The 18078-nt window shown below is 39.1% G+C and overlaps 1 protein-coding gene across 2 annotated transcripts in view; it reads right to left on the bottom strand.

Moving 5' to 3' along the window:
- Positions 1-2365: 2365 nt before the first annotated feature.
- The window catches only part of CAMKMT (calmodulin-lysine N-methyltransferase), a 659144-nt gene continuing 643431 nt past the window's right edge, over positions 2366-18078 (bottom strand). The window contains exon 11 of one of the 2 annotated variants that reach the window (XM_073672049.1): positions 2366-2546. In XM_073672049.1, the coding sequence (XP_073528150.1) occupies positions 2472-2546 (75 nt within the window). In that variant the 3' untranslated portion in view covers positions 2366-2471. The remainder of the gene's footprint in view (positions 2547-18078) is intronic. The other variant, XR_012318072.1, reaches the window with a different exon arrangement.

Here is an 18078-nt window from a genome sequence, read left to right as displayed (position 1 = left end):
TTAGGGATGGAATGTTGTTGTATACTGGCAGGAATGGAGAAATGGCTTTGCATCCGCATCTGCCTCTATTAATTTCCAATGGAGCTCTACATGGACAGCTTTTATTTACTTCAAACTAGTTCTTTACACACAGCCGAGTTATATTCTGGCAAAGAAATTGGCATCGGCACTGCTGGGACTATTGGTGGGACTTATCGTGTGCATATAATTTGCATTCTATTGTTTGTTGTATTCTAGTTGTATGTGAAACTAGACCATCTGCATGTTTGGGCACAAAGCTCTAAAAATTTCAGCTCAAATGGGCTTCTGTAAAATTGGTCCAAGTCTGTGTACAACTTGGCCCTCATACACATTAGGCCAATGGTGGCTGAACTTGTTGATAATCGACAGATTAGGTCAATGGTCTAATGTGTATTGGGGCTTCGGCCAGTGGTCAGGAATGACTGGGAAAGATGACGAACACGCATGTCCGATTTTACATAGCCAATCGCATTGATCTCCGTGAGATAAGCTGCCGGCCTTCTCACCAAGAACACAGGAGCACTTGGCCGTGCAAGCACTCCTGCTGTGTATGGGGGTGTTGGCTGAGATGGCTGTTGGCTGAATGTTTGGCAAAAGGATCATCCGGCAGAAACCCATCTAATGTGAATAGCCAACCTAAGGCTAGCTAGACTACTATTAAAGACCATAACAATGGGCAAGAAAGCCCATTGCAATGACAGTACTTTCTGCACGGTGATGCAAGTGATGAACTTGTGACACTCAAGAAACAGTGTCAAATCAGGGCTGCAACACAACCGAGACGATCAGATGAAGATACGTTTTGACTGCTGTCCAGTTTGACCATCTCTATGCATTACACATCATTGGGGATTTCACGGTGTGTGAGAATCTTTACTTTTAATCCTGTGAGTTGGAATGATTATTTGGGGATACAATTTCTACTTTTTCTTTCAATAAGAGGGCACAAACTCTTTGTTAAGGTCAGAAGGTCACATAGCAACAGCACCCATTAGCGACTAATAAACCTTAAGCCTTTCCTGATTCATTCTCTTCGCTTCTTTTGTCCACCAAGACATTCTAGACCTAAACTATGATGACTGAGTCTGATTAATGCAACCACAGCGAGCTGCTCTGTACATGACATCATGCAAAAAGCAACAAGTAGGCAGTATAGTAAGGAAAAATAATCTGCCTACCAAAGACTTTAATCTGAAATACTTCAACAATGCCAGGAAATGCTGTGAATATTTTTTTTTTTTACCTTGAATCATCTTGTATCATGAGCTCCAAATTCTACAGAACCTGATCTGCATATACCTTATGCTTCTCCTTTTCTAAAATCTCCATGGGTGTTTTAACTTGCAATTAGATGCCCAATTTTATCTATTATCCAAAAATGCAGAAAAAAAAAGAAAGAACAGAAAATAGAATAGAAACAGAATCACATAAAAGAAAATCAAATTTTTTTGGAGGCGTCCAAGGGGTGTTACTGGATACCCAATTCTATTAATTATCCTAAAATTGTAAAAAAATAAAAATAAAAAAAAAAGGGTAACACAATAGGAAATCACAATCAGTTCTTTTTAACATTTTCTTAACTAGAAAAAAAATATTCTAAAAAAAAAAAAAGCAAAAAAAAAAAACAATTTGCCAGAAAATAATATACTGGTGGATTTTAGCCCACGTTAGGTCTTTGATTTGAATTTTCACAATAGGCCATTGTAGCCTACAAAATAGTCACCCGAGCACTGAACAACATTACATTGTAATCACATACAGTGGTAAATATTCATGAGAGCTTTGCCTGATTTGATTATAGCATTTATCTGTACTGTAGAATGCAACATTTCCATAAATAAAACAAGGTGTGTTTTGGTAAGATTTCGAAAAGAACACCCATTTTCTTTGGGGATCTGATTAGAGCTCACTTTTCATCTTAAGAGAGGCCCTAAATGTGCTCTTCTTCTACCTAAACAGATAATAAGCACTCGGTGTACTCCCCCTTCTTGACTCAACATACTGAGACTAATCGCAGATAATTGAGGAGGAGGAGCAGAGGGCCGGGTGAGCCTTTGTGTCCACAGGACAAATGGTCAGTTCATGAGGCTTTTGTTTGAACCAGTGATTTCTTATAGTCTACTACAGAAGGGTGGGGGGGGACAGTCGAAGAACAAGAAAATGTAAAAAAAAATAAAAAAATATATATATATATACATACACACACATATATGGTATATATATATATATATATTATATATATATATATATATATATATATATATATACTTTTCTTTTAGATAAGTTTTATGTTGTAGTGTGCAGAATTACACAAACTCAGGTTTAATTTTATGGTTTATTTCATGTGAATTTAAAAAAAAAAAAAAACATTAAATGCCCTTGAATATACATGATGGTGTATCAGAAGAAAAGTAACTTGTAAGACGCTCTATTTCCAAGCATGAATGTCACTATCTTGACTTGAGGATGAGTAGTATTGGATAATGGATATCTGGGTCATAAACGTCACTATCTTCTTCTTTAATCTGAAATAAATAATAATAATAAAAAAAGCATAAGAGAGTGTAATATAAAAATACCTCCTCCACAATGCAACTGGATCTGAGGGCTTCAACGAACAAGAATAAGATATTAAACAGGTCTTGAAGTGTCCTGAGCACCAATAATATAATATAGTATACAAGCATCAGCAGGGTTGAATCCTTAATAGAGAGGCCAATGAAATATCAAGGGGGCCTTACCTGAACCTTTTATTTATGTAATAATTTAAAATAATTTAAAAATAAATATATATATATATATATATATAAATATATAAATATAGATATATCTATAGATATCTATCTATCTACATATATAAATATATATCTAGATAGATATAGATATCTATTTATATGTTTTGAATTATTATATATAAAATAAATAATATATATAATTTATGTAAATATATATGTATATATATATATATTAAATATATTTATTTTAATAAATTATATTTATTTATATTAATTATATATATTTACATAAATCATATATATATAAATAATATAATTAAAAATATATTATATTTTTATCTTTATATATATATAAATAGTGATATATATTAATAAATAATATAAATAATAATTACAATAAAGAATATTATACACAACATAAACAGGCCAATAGGTATATGGTGTAACATTATCATTTGATGCTAAAGATTTTGACCTATTGTTACAGAAACTAATGGTTAGAAATACAAAAATACTACATTTATTTTTGTAACTAACCAAGTTCAGCATAAAAGTCCCAAAATAATATAATGTGAATACTACATATATATATATATATAAAATTGGTGGCTATCTAACCAATCTAGGTATTAAGCAATCATCATGATTCTGCATTTATCTCAAGGTGAGTAAAATTCGTAAAGCGGCTCGTATATTGGTTAGAGATTAAATATAGAAATGCATTACAGTATTGTTGAGACTGGAGAGAAAGCAGGGGGAGAGAAAGAGAAGTCACGTGACAGTAAGCAGAACGCGTGGAGTACAGGTGATGTGATTGCATTACAATATTTCTCGTTTTTAATGTTATCGGTTCACAATGCATTTTCCCCTTAAAAGACGATTCGATTTATTTATATCTATAAAAATAATTCTACAAATAGTCTAAAATTATAATAATATTTTTTTTTTACATTTACTTCAATTAGAAACTATTTATTGTCGAAATAAAATATTTTGCAAGAGAAATTGCATTAAAAATAAATGAAATTAAAAAAAAAAGGAGCCTTGAGACTTCTAGTGTAGGTGTTTAGCATTGGGAGAAAATATCTTTTGTGTAAAATGTCAAATAAATTGCCTGCTGTACGGAAAACACATTTCTCTAATTTAAAACACTTTTATTGTTTCAGATCAGTGAAACGTAAAATAAAACAAAACCCGGTGAAAAGAAAGTGATTTTCCAATTTGATACGCAGAATAAGGTCGAAGAAAGCAGCTAAGGAGGCAATAATATAGTTGCTATTAGTAGCTTTATGGGTTACAGTGTAATTGGATGTAGCAAGCTCAGACCCACCGGGTGAACAGCAGCTGCCGGATAGAGAGGGGTGGGGGGGGATTGGTGGGTTTCATACTGTTTACCTTAAAGACAATTCACAATTATCAACAACACTCTGCAGAGATTAGAAATATCGGGCACTTGGGATGGGTATTTGAATAAGTAAATGGAGGTGAAAAGTCTTAAGTCTTTACCCCCAGGATGCATTACTATAAGAATATAGATAGTTATTTTTTTGTACTTTTTTTTTAAAATTCGCATCAAATTTAACAAATGCACTTTTTAACTCTTATTTACTAACAATAGTTACAGGAAAAAAAATAAGACAAATGGTAACATACCTTTCCTTTTTTTTTCCCCTTGTTCCTAGAAAATGGTGTCGGTGTAGTGTGATACGTTCTGACAAAAAGCACTGGCATATAGCGTAGCATTGCACAGTTTTGATTACAGCCTTGCTTTTTTTTTTTTTTTAAACGGAAATAAAATTTCACAGCTAACAATGAAAGGTGAAAAGTTTAAGAGGCAAAGCTGTTCCTCCTGATCACTGACTGTTAATCAGCTTCATGGGTGGCTGCCTAAATCTGTGGATTTTTTTTTTCCCTTCTTTCCCGGTAACTTGCTTTACTGCCAAGATTGTAACTAATTTTTTTTCCCCTGTTGTAGGAGGAGGAGAAAACATCTCCCCATAGAATGCAGCTGCATATGAGTGACATGACGCGCTAATGCAGAGGGCAAAATTAAAATTCATGAAACTCTTCACAACCATTTGTGTAACAAGATTAAGACGAGACAGCAGAAAATAGCTGCATTATCAGACTTCTTACAGTTCTCCAGCTGGTTACGCTCTATTCCAAAACAGTAGGGATAAGAGGATAACATGCAGCCTCAAGGAAAACGCCTCTTCTTATTTTGGGAGCAAAAATCATCCTCGGGAAGATGAGGCATGAAGGATATGTACAGGCAGAAAACGCAATCCTGCCAAACAGGCAGAAATATTGAGTTGTACTTATCAGCGTGAATGTAAAATGTAACAAAAGCTTTCCTATGAACAAGGGACCTGCAGCTAACAATTTACACAACAATGTTGGACAAAACACACTGGTGCATTCAAAAGAAAAGAAATTGCAGCTCAGGATGGGGATGACAAGAAGCCAGGGCAACTCGGTCTTTATTACGACACTTGTAACAAATGAATAAAATGAGATGTAGTTTTAAGTGTAGAATATACAATAAACTTCACTCAACATAGTGTGCATGCAAGCAGAAGATATTTTGTAGATTACTTACGGGCAAAGGGAACAAAAAAATAAAGAGAGGTTCAATTAAACGCACCCCCTTCTAAAAATATATAAGAACAAAAATAAGAACGACTTAAAAACCTTCAAGTAAAAGAAACAGAAAATATATTCAGCAAAAACAAACAGATTATATATATATGCACATAGATAGATAGATAGATAGATAGATAGATAGATAGATAGATAGATAGATAGATAGATAGAGAATATGGAGGCAGTGCACCAAATGAAAAAGTAAAAAAACTTGTGCCTGTAATAGCTAATACTGACAATGTTTCGGTTCTTCATGAGAATCATTTTCGAGCCATCTCATCAAGAACCGAATCGTCGCCATTATGGACTTAATAAAAGCACAAGCTTATATATATATTAAGAAAATGGATGCTGCACACCAAATGAAAAAGTAAAAAAACTTGTGCCTGTAATAGCTCAAAATGACAATGTTTCGGTTCTTCATGGGAATCATTTTCGAGCCATCTCATCAAGAACCAAATCGTCGCCAATATGGACTTAATAAAAGCACAAGTTTTTTCACTTGGTATGCTGCCTCCATATTCTTATTATATACTGGAGGCTTGGTACCCTGTCTTTTGCTTGGATCTGTTTCTGATTTTCATATCTATGTATATACCTAAAAAAAAAAAAAGAAATAAAAAAAGGACAAAACTAAAAAAAAAATAAAAAAATTTTGTTTTTTTTTAGAAGAAATCATAGTCCATAAATAAAACTTCAAATATAAAACATTTTCTGTAATTAAGTAAAGAAGTCCAAATACTTTTTTTTTTTACTTTTGTGCATTTTCAAATTCAGTTAGAGGAGTGAAACACCTACCGTAGTCTACAAATGATAAAATACATTTCTCTAAACAAGTTTGAAGTTGAATGTTTTTAATTTTTAAAGGTTTCCTATGATGTGTTGATAAAATAGTGATCATTAGGCAAGAACACTACAGTCAGGCTCTCTCTAGCCTAAAATGGCTGCTTAGGCTGTAAGCACACGATGTATCGTAGTAAAAGGCAAGCAATACAGATGAGATTTTACACGTTATCTACACATTGTGGATTTTTGTTTAGCACACATATATTGACATAGGATGCTGATTTTTAAAACTGCATTATGTCATTTGTTTTGCGGAATGCACCATTGACTTTACTCTCAGAATGCAAAATCTGTGCCGCCAAGAAATACGCCGAGTGTACAAGGACCCTTACGGGTAATAACATGTATTTAACATGAACTACAAATAGAGGTAACATTAGGATTAATTGTCCATTCCATTTCACGTACAGGTAATATTTATACTACTTTGGACAAATCAAAACCTCAATGGACAGAGAGCTACTAAACACTGTACATTTTTAGAAATATTATATAAAGACTTGAAATTAGGCTTTTGTGCCTTTTTTCATGAATTTAAATGATGAGCATCTAGAGTATCTGCTTGGGTTACCACATGCAACCCACACCAACTAATACTCCCAAAAGAGGAACTGGAGAGGTAATTTTCATATCCTTTTCCCAAATAGCATTGTTCAGCTTCTAAGTCTCTTCTCACATTTGGAAGTCTATACACATGGAAACAGACTTCCTTTGAAAGCCTCTCACACAACCAACCAGTACCAAGCTCTGCAAACACACGAGGGCAAAAATCCAGGAGACGCTGTCTCATCCTTTTGGAGGAGATTCTACATTGGCTTAATTTCCTTAGTCATGTAAAACAGTTTAAAGGGTCAGACATTGACTTATAGGGTAACTACTGTCAATACGTGGCAGTAATGAGCCAGCTTTCTTGCTCCTGAAGAAGAGCTCAATTGAATAAAATTTTTCCGGGAAGCATTAGCTTGGCTAATAAATCTCCCTATACCAGCTGATCGTTGTTATAAGGAATAAAGTATATGCCCTAAACTTCAGTCCCAATAGTGGCAGAGAGCTAATTTGCGTACCTTTTTTCCCCAGATAACATCTGGGCTTCTTGGCCAGTAAAAAGTCTCTGCAAGTCAAAATAGTACCCACCTTGACTTGTCAAAAGCCTCTCACCCAGTCAACCTGTACCTTGCTCTGCAATGACAGGGAGTTAAGAACCCTGAAGTAGTAGATGTCTCAACCTGTTGGAGGAGACTCTAGATTGGCTAAATTACCTTAATCATGATGCAAGATTCAGTAAGCAATCAGTAATTGGTTTATAGGGTAGTTACGTCAAATAACACGAGAGACAATTTTCATCTGCCTGGAGGACAACTAATTCACATACAATGGTGGATGCTCTTGTGGAAGCTTCCATCTTAAAATAAGGTGAAGAAGAATGGCCCATGCTGTGGTGGTGGGGACATGAAAGTACTAATGGGGCACAAAGTGAAGAGCTAACGGCACATGAGCGCAGCATTCTCTACTGCAGTTTATGGAAGTTGCCAAATGCTTAGCCATTACTGTAACTGCCGCAAGTTACAATGGACATTTCTGCCATTTGATGAAGTACAATCTGACAATGTGGCCAAAAAAGGTTTACACTCCTGATCTGTACCGATAGACCCCCAAAAGTGCAGCAGTATGGAATATGCCAGTGTAAAAAAGAAAAAACGTAACATGGCTGGAGTGTAACCAGAATTATAGTAAAATTCCAATACTTCAGCACATCATGGATATGAAAGATAATAAACAGATATAGAATTACAGAGAACTGTGACACATGGTGTTCTCATCAATCTCCATCCCAGTGTGGCTCACAGCCGAGATCTTTCTCTTAAGTATATACACTACGGTAGATTTTATAGCAAACCTATTTATATACCACTATAATCCTGAAGGTAGGAAACCAACCAGACTATGCGAAGGGAAACCTACGTAGCCACAGGGAGAGCATGCAAACTCCATACAGCTGTTCCTCTTGTTGGATTCCTCCATTAAGACCTCAAAGTATAACCAATAAACCACCATGCTGCTCACCCGCAAAAATCAATGTGCTCTGCATAAAATTGTGTTCCTCGAAGAAAAAACTTGAATATTCAGGATTTAAAAAAGGTAATTAAACACAACAACCTATAAGGGGCTATAGAGAGAGCACACATACCTCTAGGAACTGTAGAAAGCAAACAAGAACCTAGGAACTTTAGAGAACACATAAACCTATAGAGCAGTGTTCCCCAACTCCAGTCCTCAAGGTCAACCAACAGGTCATGTTTTCAGGATTTCCTCAGTATTGCTCAGGTGATGGAATTATTACCTGTAAAGGTGATGGAATTATCACCAGTGCAATACTAAGGAAATCCTGAAAGAATGACCTGTTGGTGGGCCTTGAGGACTGGAGTTGGGGGACCCTGCTATTGAGGGCTTTAGAGAGCACAAAAACCTATAGGCGTCTGTAGAAAGTACATCATCCTCTAGGGGACTGTAGAGAGTACACTACTAACTGTAGAGTCCACATTAACCTATAGAGGGCTGTAGAGAGCACATAAACCTCTAGGGGGCTGTAAAGAGCACACAAACTTCTAAGGGTAAGAAAAAGAGCAGACAAACCTCTAGGAGGATGTAGAGAGCACACAAACCTCCAAGGGACTGTAGAGAACACAAACCTCCAGGGGGCTGTATAGAACATAAAAACCTTTAGGGGGCTGTAGTGAGCATACAAACATCTAGAGGTATGTAGAGAGCACAGAAACCTCTAGGGGGCTGTGAAGAGCCTACAAACCTCTTGGGGGGCTGTAGAGAACACAAACTTCTAGGGGGCTGTAGAGAACATAAAAACCTTTAGGGGGCTGTAGTGAGCATACAAATATCTAGAGGGATGTAGAGAGCACAGAAACCTCTAGGGGGCTGTGAAGAGCATACAAACCTCTTGGGGGCTGTTTAGAACACAAGCTTCTAGGGGGCTGTATAGAATATATAAACCTTTAGGGGTCTGTAGTGAGCATACAAACATCTACAGGGATGTAGAGAGCACAGAAACCTCTAGTGGACTGTGAAGAGCATATAAACCTCTGGGAGCTGTAGAGAACACACATAATAAAAACAAAAAGGCCTACATCTAGTTCAAGAAGAAAAACGATGGCAAGGCAAGTTGTTCACATACCAATAAAGTCTTCCCCTTTGCTAGTAATCTATAGTAAATTCTTGCTGCAATACATCCTCTTCCCAGAATGCCATAACCAAATGGATCTTCCATTTCTAGTCTTCAGTTAAATCTGATATTGTGGTTGGAGACAAGCTAGACCATAAACATCACCCACACTGATCAGTTGTATGAGACTCCCACAGTGGCCGGATGTGCACAGTGTGGGAGCTGATATGCAGTACCTAAGAACGGCCACTACACAGCTTACGGCGCTGTGAGTTTCCAACTTTGTAAAATGCTTCAAACAGCCGACCAGTACATGGGTGTCAGGTATCGAACCACCATTGATTTGATATTTACAACCTATTCAAAGGATAGGACTGCATATCAAATCCTTGGAAAACCCTTCAAAGGATATGTGCACACAACATCTTTTACACGTAGGTGAACCTGTCGAGTGGTCAAAGAGGAATACACTTCAGGACATGCCAGTGGTTTTGTCCTGAAGGGCCTTGCATTGCATTTATTTGCTAATTTCTGCAGCACTTATTCTTCATTTTTGAGGATGCCTGGAGACTAGTCAGTTTACTTCTTTTAGCCGCTTGATGTCTTTTGAAACATGAAGCAGTTAAACGCTCAAGAGCTTGAACTCATCAACAGCAAGTTGATTTTACGTAGAAATGCATATTCATTCTTTTGAGCCTTTTCGGAGTCCTTTTTCAACCGGGTTTCAGAGCAGATCTGCATGAAAAAGACTTCATGTGATATATACCCTAACATCCCCCATACACATTAGACCAATGTTGGCCAAATCCACCGATATTGATGGCTTCGGCCTTCAATCCGATACATATGGTTGTTGGGAAGTTAAGAATGCAGCATGTCCCGAAGATGAACCCTATTTTTCAAAATGAAGACACTTTGGGAAAAAAGGCGTTTTTTGTTCTGAGGGGGGTTTTTTGCATTTTTTTTGGTTGTTTCCTGAGCGGCTTGTTAATCATTTTTGACTGTTGACATTTTTTTGAAAATGTTTCCATCATATTCGGGTCGTATTTTGCAGCGGCATTTTTCAGTCATGTTTTTTACTCCATTCAACACTGAATGGCAGTTCTTTCATAGATCACACAGAAAGGCTCCTGTGTATGGGAGAGGCAGCCGATCCGCCGAACCAACATTTGGCAGACAGGCTTATAATGTATACGGCGGGCGTAAAGAAGCACTCCTCCCATCTAAGTTTTTATTCTCTAAATGTATTGCAATCATGATATTACATATCACTGTGTACTTACAATTGCTAATTTTGCCGTTCTACTCAGTTAATTATTCTGTTTTCTCTGCTCTATGTAGAAACAGGAAGTCTCTTGTCCCTGAATTTATCACCCCTTCTTCAACTCCTGACCAGCTGCTCCCTCTACCCCTGCCATTGACTTTTGCAGTGACTCATAACTTGTGCAGAGAAAATTGACCTCCTGTGTGTACATAGAGATTAGAAGGATTCAGCAAGTCCGTTTTTAATCTCGTGGTGTCATATACCTAATGAAAAACAGAAGAATTAACTGGGTAGAAAGGTAAAATGAGCAATTGTAAGAACACAGTGAAATATAATATGATGACTGCAATATATTAAGAGGATAAAAACATGTAATCGGAGGAGTGCTTCTTTAAATCTGACAAAATCTGAATTAGACAGATGTGGCGGAAAAACTGTTGAAATTTGTAGAAAACAACTTCACACACTTATAGCACATGTGATGTTTCAATAGAAAACCACCATGTTTAGTAGGAGGTACCCTTCCTAGTGGTAGATATCCTAAAACTAAAGCCAAGATTCATCAAGATTGGAGCTGTACATGCAAGTCTTAATAAAGAAAAATGCACCAAATTCATTAAAGGGGCTGTCTGGCCTTGAGGTATAGTACACTTGCAGTCACATAACCCCCCACTCGCGGAACTGGAGAATCCTCACAGTGCGCAGTGTGCGCAATGTGAGGATTCACAAGTCTGCAGTCACACAGAGTGACTACAGACTTGTAGCTGAAGATCGGACAACCCCGTCAAGAAGCGTATATCTCAATGATTTTGGAGAATCTTTCAGCTGGTATGGCTAGCACAAGAAATGTACTTTTGTGGCAGATATTGCATTTTTATGCCACAAAGCTTGTGCAGACTGCTTGATGAATCGGACCCTATGTATTTTAAATTTAACACCACTTTTTATTGTTGCCGTATACCTTATTGACTCTCATGCACACAAAACCTAAGCTCAGTGGTTAAGGGCGTGTCTGACAACAGCCTGTTGACTGATTCCACTGGACGACAGCAAAATTTTAAATGCAATTTCAAGTTAACACTTTGGACCAGAGCAAGCATAAACAAAAAAGCAATGCACAAAGTTTGTAAAGTTTTTATATATCTTAACACAAGTGACAAATGATGCTCGAACGTGGACCTACAATTCAACTGTTTTTAAAAGGCTTACACAACATCAGAAAAAAAGGAGTATTTTTTTTTCTCCAGAAACAGCACCACACATTATTGTGACTCGGATCCTTTCAAGTGATAGTTGCTTAGCTGTAATACCAGACAATGCCCACGGACAAAAGTGGCACTGTTTCTTTAGAAAAAAAAATCGTTATTACTAATCCCTTACAACCTCTTTAATAAATCTCGCATGTAATCGTCTTACTCTGAAACAACAAAACCGGCACAAAAAAGGGAACTGCACAATGTAAAATATCTTGAACTTAACATAATTGTACTTGATGATCTGGAATGTACAGAGCTATTCTTTTGTATGTACAGTAAATTTCTGGGCAGACTGAAGAAAAAAGAGATTAGACGCTTTCTATTCAGCACGCTTATTATCTTTAATAACTGTATAAAAACTAATTAATAGATTCATTCAATTAGCACTATGTAGATATGAAGGGCTGATAACAACATGATTTTTTTCCTTTATTTTATGTGCCAAAACTTTGCAGTCCATTGTTCGCTGCTAATTAATCATTTGTGCAGAGTGCACCCAGATCAAATAAAAATGCTCCATACATGATATAAGATCTAGCTTCCCTCAAGAAAAGACAACGACTGCCTTTGTATCAATGTGTCTATACAGTGAAGACCATGCGCCAGCATATAATTCCCTTGGATTTAATTCACAATTAATCACAATTAAATCTGCCAAAAATTGCAACTTAAACACTTTGAACTACCAGATATTGAGGGCCCCGATTTATTATTTGGGTTTTGTTTTTAATGTCAATTTTCTTTATTTATTACTTGCTGCAATTTCTTGCGCCAAATTCTTCAAAATGGCACACTCTGTTCATGAATTTTGTCCAAAGACAAAAATTGTCTAAATTTTTGTCTTTTTCTATTGCAAAAAGGTGCAACAATTGGCACCAAATTTTTAGTCATACAGAACATCACTCTATAGTGGGACTGGAAAATGTTTACAAATTACAAATTTTATTCGAAAAGTGATGAATCAGGTGAAAATGTCTGTAAACCCTAAACTCAGCCCACAGTGGTGAACATAAAAAAAAACAGGTGAACACATAAAATAAACTTGAATAAAAGGCACAAATGAAAAGATGAATATAGCGCAAACAAAAAAAAGGCTCAAAACACTAAAAACTCAACAAAAAATTGGAGCAAATACAATAATGAATCGGACCCTTACTTCTGAATCTTATATAACGCCAACATACTCTGTAACAATGTACAAATATCAGTTCCTTCCCTCTTCCTAAAGCCGAATTTTACGAGTCAGATATTTACAGATTGTGATGTCCGGACCAGCCGTTGGTCTCCTGACCCAGACTCAACTGCCTCATAGACCTATATGAGGCTGTTGAGTTTTGGTCAGGAGACCCGTGACCAGTCCAGATATAACGGTTTTTACTTGGACCTTGGATATGTCAAACAGGACAAATGAGGCTGAAAATCGAATGTACTCATCTCTGGTACCCGATTTCATGGGAAACCTTTTGAAATAGCCCAGAGCTGAGCAAAACGAACATGCAATGGAATCAATTACTACTAATATTGTACAAATAGGTGCTCAGTCACGGCCCCCAGATGGTCCCGGCAGGGTGGGTCTGAGCTCTCAGTGATACGATTGCTGAACTGTTCACCTCTCCATGATTCACAAGGTATAATGCTGTATTATCTCCTGGCTCTACTAAAAATAATTGAGATTTTTTTTTCTTTATAGGGAAACCTACGATGGCTAAAAATAAATGAGCCCCATAGACCAAAAATTATCTTATCAACCTAACTGATATGAGACATTATGTCACCAAAACTTTATATTTCCATAGGTACAAATAGTGAATAAAATAAACTCATGTCCCATCGCTGGGAAAACCAGGCTCTACCAATGGAATCAGAGAGCTGTTATTTAACCCATTATTCTGTAGTGACTCTATAACATATCTACACGTTTTTTTCTGAGCACTAGTGTTGAGCGAGCCGACCTCACCGTGATACTCGGGTGCTCGACCCGAGCAATGAGCCCAATGTTAGTCTATGGGAGACCCGAGCATTTTTGCGGCGGTATCCCCGGCAGTCTGTAGAAAGCCTAAAAAGTGCCCAAAACGATAGTGACAGTGCTCAAATGACATGGGGACAGCATGGGGATCGCCCCAGGAAGCATTTCTGACCCCAAGGTCACTGCTGTCAACAACGTGGTCAGAGGTATTAAGCCACTTTTACGGGCTCACAATAAAACGTTCAAAAACTAAACTGAAACTGCTTTCCAATGAAATATGTTAAGAAACATCCTTTCCAGGGTAAAGACTTGTGTATAAGGTAAAATAAATAACCAAAAACAAAAATACTCCTCCACACCTTGGGCTATGTTCACAAGTAGCATTTTTTATGCGTTTTTCCACTTTTGTATTGCTTTCAACCGTGACAAATGCATTCCCTGGGAAATGTCATTTTAACATTTTACAACCTTATCTGCCCATGTGCTGTGTGACACATGCATACAGTGCTGAAAAGACATGGGAACAGCATGGGGAAGACCCCTGGAAGCATCTCTGACACCCAGATCACTGCCTAAAAGTGTGCCCATCAGAAGTGATCCTTGCCGCATCAGAAGATGCAGACTTGCAACTATCCCCGTGCAAGTCCTTGTCCCAGGGCAGTGTTCAATTGTACCTCCCCCATTCCTTGCAATGCAAGAGCAAGTATGCAGCCTGCCACCCACCCACCCCCAGGCTGCAATACCATACTGCTTGCTTGCACTTGAAATTGGGCCTTTTAGGCATGTGGAGGCGGAATCTGGCCACCACGTCATGGCTGCGTCGGCGGCCTGGTATCCATACTCAGTCCCCAGCCGCCCGGCGGCCGGGTGTCCACGCTTGGTCCCCAGCTGCCAGGGGGCGGCCGGGTGTCCATACTCAGTCCCCAGCCGCCCCGCGGCCAGGTGCCCACACACGGTCCCCAGCCTCCTGGGGGCGGCCGGGTGTCCATAAACGGTCCCCAGCTGCCCCTATTTGAAGGACAGCCTAACCACAAACACGTGGACAAGTGAATGTGGCCAGGGATGGTCCATCTCACTGACGCCTTCACACTGGGTTAATATTGTGGAAGCTTGGACACTGGGATGCAACACGTCCTCCAGACATAGAGGATTGCGGGTCCTGGGTCAATCAGGCTTCAACACAAAGTTCAGAAGGTAGACAGCAGCAGTGGTCGGCCTCCTACACAACGAGTAGATTATTCATGTTCATGAGGCCATCCATCTCCTTAGCTTTCTGTTCCTTGGAATGCAAGCGAATGTCTGTAGTAGCGGCTAGGCCTGAGGTGGTCAGCGTTTTGGCGCATATCCTACCTCCTCCGAGGATTGCTGGATGTTTTCCTGCTACTATCCCAGTTCTATGACTCCCGTTAAAACAAAGCTTCAGGTGATGAATGATGGATGAGGTGGTGGCAAAGGAGAAAGAGCAGGAGGAACAGGGACCATTCACGTTAATATCAGGCCAGTCAACCACACATGTCTTGAAGGATATGTTTCTGTACCAAAAGGAGAGGCTCGGCTACACAGTTATAGGGCATACAGTGAGTGCAATGCATACCAAAAATTTCGAGGCACTCCAATGCCCCTTGGAAGTGACATGGAGGTCAGAGGGCCTTAACTAAACCGTTTTTTCCATTTATAGCAACTGGGTCTCCTGTACACTGTTGGCCTAAGCAGTGAATGGAAGGCTTTCCAAAAATTATGAGGAACTGCAATGCCCCTTGAAACAGACGTGGATTACAGCGTACTAAAAACCTTCTACCCATTATTGGGGAGTGGGTCTCCCTTAGTGTTCGCCTATGCATAGAAAAGCAAAAGCTGACTAAAATTAGGAGGAAATGCAATGCCTGTTGTAAGAGTCGTGGAGGTTAGAGGTAATTAAAAACAACATTTCAATGCCACTTGGAAGAGCTGTGGAGTACAGAGGGGTTTAACAAGACGGTTTTAATGCCCCTTGGAAGAGCTGTGGAGTTCAGAGTGGTTTAACAAGACAGTTTAAATGCCCCTTGGAAGAGTGGTGGAGGTCACAGTAGCTTAACAAGACGGTTTTAATGCCCCTTGGAAGAGACGTGGAGTTAAGAGTGGTTTAACAAGACGGTTTTAATGCCCCTTGGAAGAGTGGTGGAGGATACAGTGGAATAAAAAGACAATATCAATGCCCCTTGGAAGAGAGGTGGAGGTCACCGTAGCTTAACAAGACGGTTTTAATGTCCCTCGGAAGAGACGTGGAGGGCACAGTAAGTTAACAAGACGATTTTAATGCCCCTTGGAAGAGATGTGGAGTTCAGAGTGGTTTAACAAGACGGTTTTAATGCCCCTTGGAAGAGACGTGGAGGTCACAGTAGCTTAACAAGACAGTTTTAATGCCCCTTGAAAGAGTGGTGGAGGTCGCAGTGGAATAAAAAGACAATATCAATGCCCCTTGAAAGAGTGGTGGAGGTCACAGTAGCTTAACAAGACGCTTTTAATGCCCCTTGGAAGAGACGTGGTGGTCACAGCAGCTTAACAAGACAGTTTTAATGCCCCTTGGAAGAGTGGTGGAGGTTACAGTGGAATAAAAAGACAATATCAATGCCCCTTGGAAGAGAGGTGGAGGTCACCGTAGCTTAACAAGACACTTTTAATGCCCCTTGGAAGAGACGTGGAGGGCACAGTAAGTTAACAAGATGATTTTAATGCCCCTTGGAAGAGACGTGGAGTTCAGAGTGGTTTAACAAGACGGTTTTAATGCCCCTTGGAAGAGACGTGGAGGTCACAGTAGCTTAACAAGACAATTTTAATGCCCCTTGAAAGAGTGGTGGAGGTCACAGTGGAATAAAAAGACAATATCAATGCCCCTTGAAGGCATTGATAGTGGTGGAGGTCACAGTAGCTTAACAAGACGCTTTTAATGCCCCTTGGAAGAGACGTGGTGGTCACAGCAGCTTAACAAGACAGTTTTAATGCCCCTTGGAAGAGTGGTGGAGGTCACAGTAGCTTAACAAGACGGTTTTATTGCCCCTTGGAAGAGACGTGGAGTTAAGAGTGGTTTAACAAGACGGTTTTAATGCCCCTTGGAAGAGTGGTGGAGGTAGCAGTGGAATAAAAAGACAATATCAATGCCCCTTGGAAGAGACGTGGAGGTCACAGTAGCTTAACAAGACAGTTTTAATGCCCATTGGAAGAGTGGTGGAGGTTACAGTGGAATAAAAAGACAATATCAATGCCCCTTGGAAGAGAGGTGGAGGTCACCGTAGCTTAACAAGACGGTTTTAATGCCCCTCGGAAGAGACGTGGAGGGCACAGTAAGTTAACAAGACAATTTTAATGCCCCTTGGAAGAGATGTGGAGTTCAGAGGGGTTTAACAAGACGGTTTTAATGCCCCTTGGAAGAGACGTGGAGGTCACAGTAGCTTAACAAGACAGTTTTAATGCCCCTTGAAAGAGTGGTGGAGGTCGCAGTGGAATAAAAAGACAATATCAATGCCCCTTGAAAGAGTGGTGGAGGTCACAGTAGCTTAACAAGACGCTTTTAATGCCCCTTGGAAGAGATGTGGTGGTCACAGCAGCTTAACAAGACAGTTTTAATGCCCCTTGGAAGAGTGGTGGAGGTTACAGTGGAATAAAAAGACAATATCAATGCCCCTTGGAAGAGAGGTGGAGGTCACCATAGCTTAACAAGACACTTTTAATGCCCCTTGGAAGAGACGTGGAGGTCACAGTAGCTTAACAAGACGCTTTTAATGCCCCTTGGAAGAGACGTGGTGGTAACAGCAGCTTAACAAGACAGTTTTAATGCCCCTTGGAAGAGTGGTGGAGGTCACAGTAGCTTAACAAGACGGTTTTAATGCCCCTTGGAAGAGTGGTGGAGGTCACAGTAGCTTAACAAGACGGTTTTAATGCCCCTCGGAAGAGACGTGGAGTCCAGAGTGGTTTAACAAGATGGTTTTAATGCCCCTTGGAAGAGACGTGGAGGTCACAGTAGCTTAACAAGACAGTTTTAATGCCCCTTGGAAGAGTGGTGGAGGTCGCAGTGGAATAAAAAGACAATATCAATGCCCCTTGAAAGAGTGGTGGAGGTCATAGTAGCTTAACAAGACGCTTTTAATGCCCCTTGGAAGAGACGTGGTGGTCACAGCAGCTTAACAAGACAGTTT

This window comes from Phyllobates terribilis, unplaced genomic scaffold (assembly GCF_046119375.1).
Source record: "Phyllobates terribilis strain yellow unplaced genomic scaffold, ASM4611937v1 Scaffold_3__8_contigs__length_932513732, whole genome shotgun sequence".
Lineage (NCBI taxonomy): Eukaryota > Metazoa > Chordata > Amphibia > Anura > Dendrobatidae > Phyllobates > Phyllobates terribilis.
This window is presented reverse-complemented; position numbering and strand designations above follow the sequence as displayed.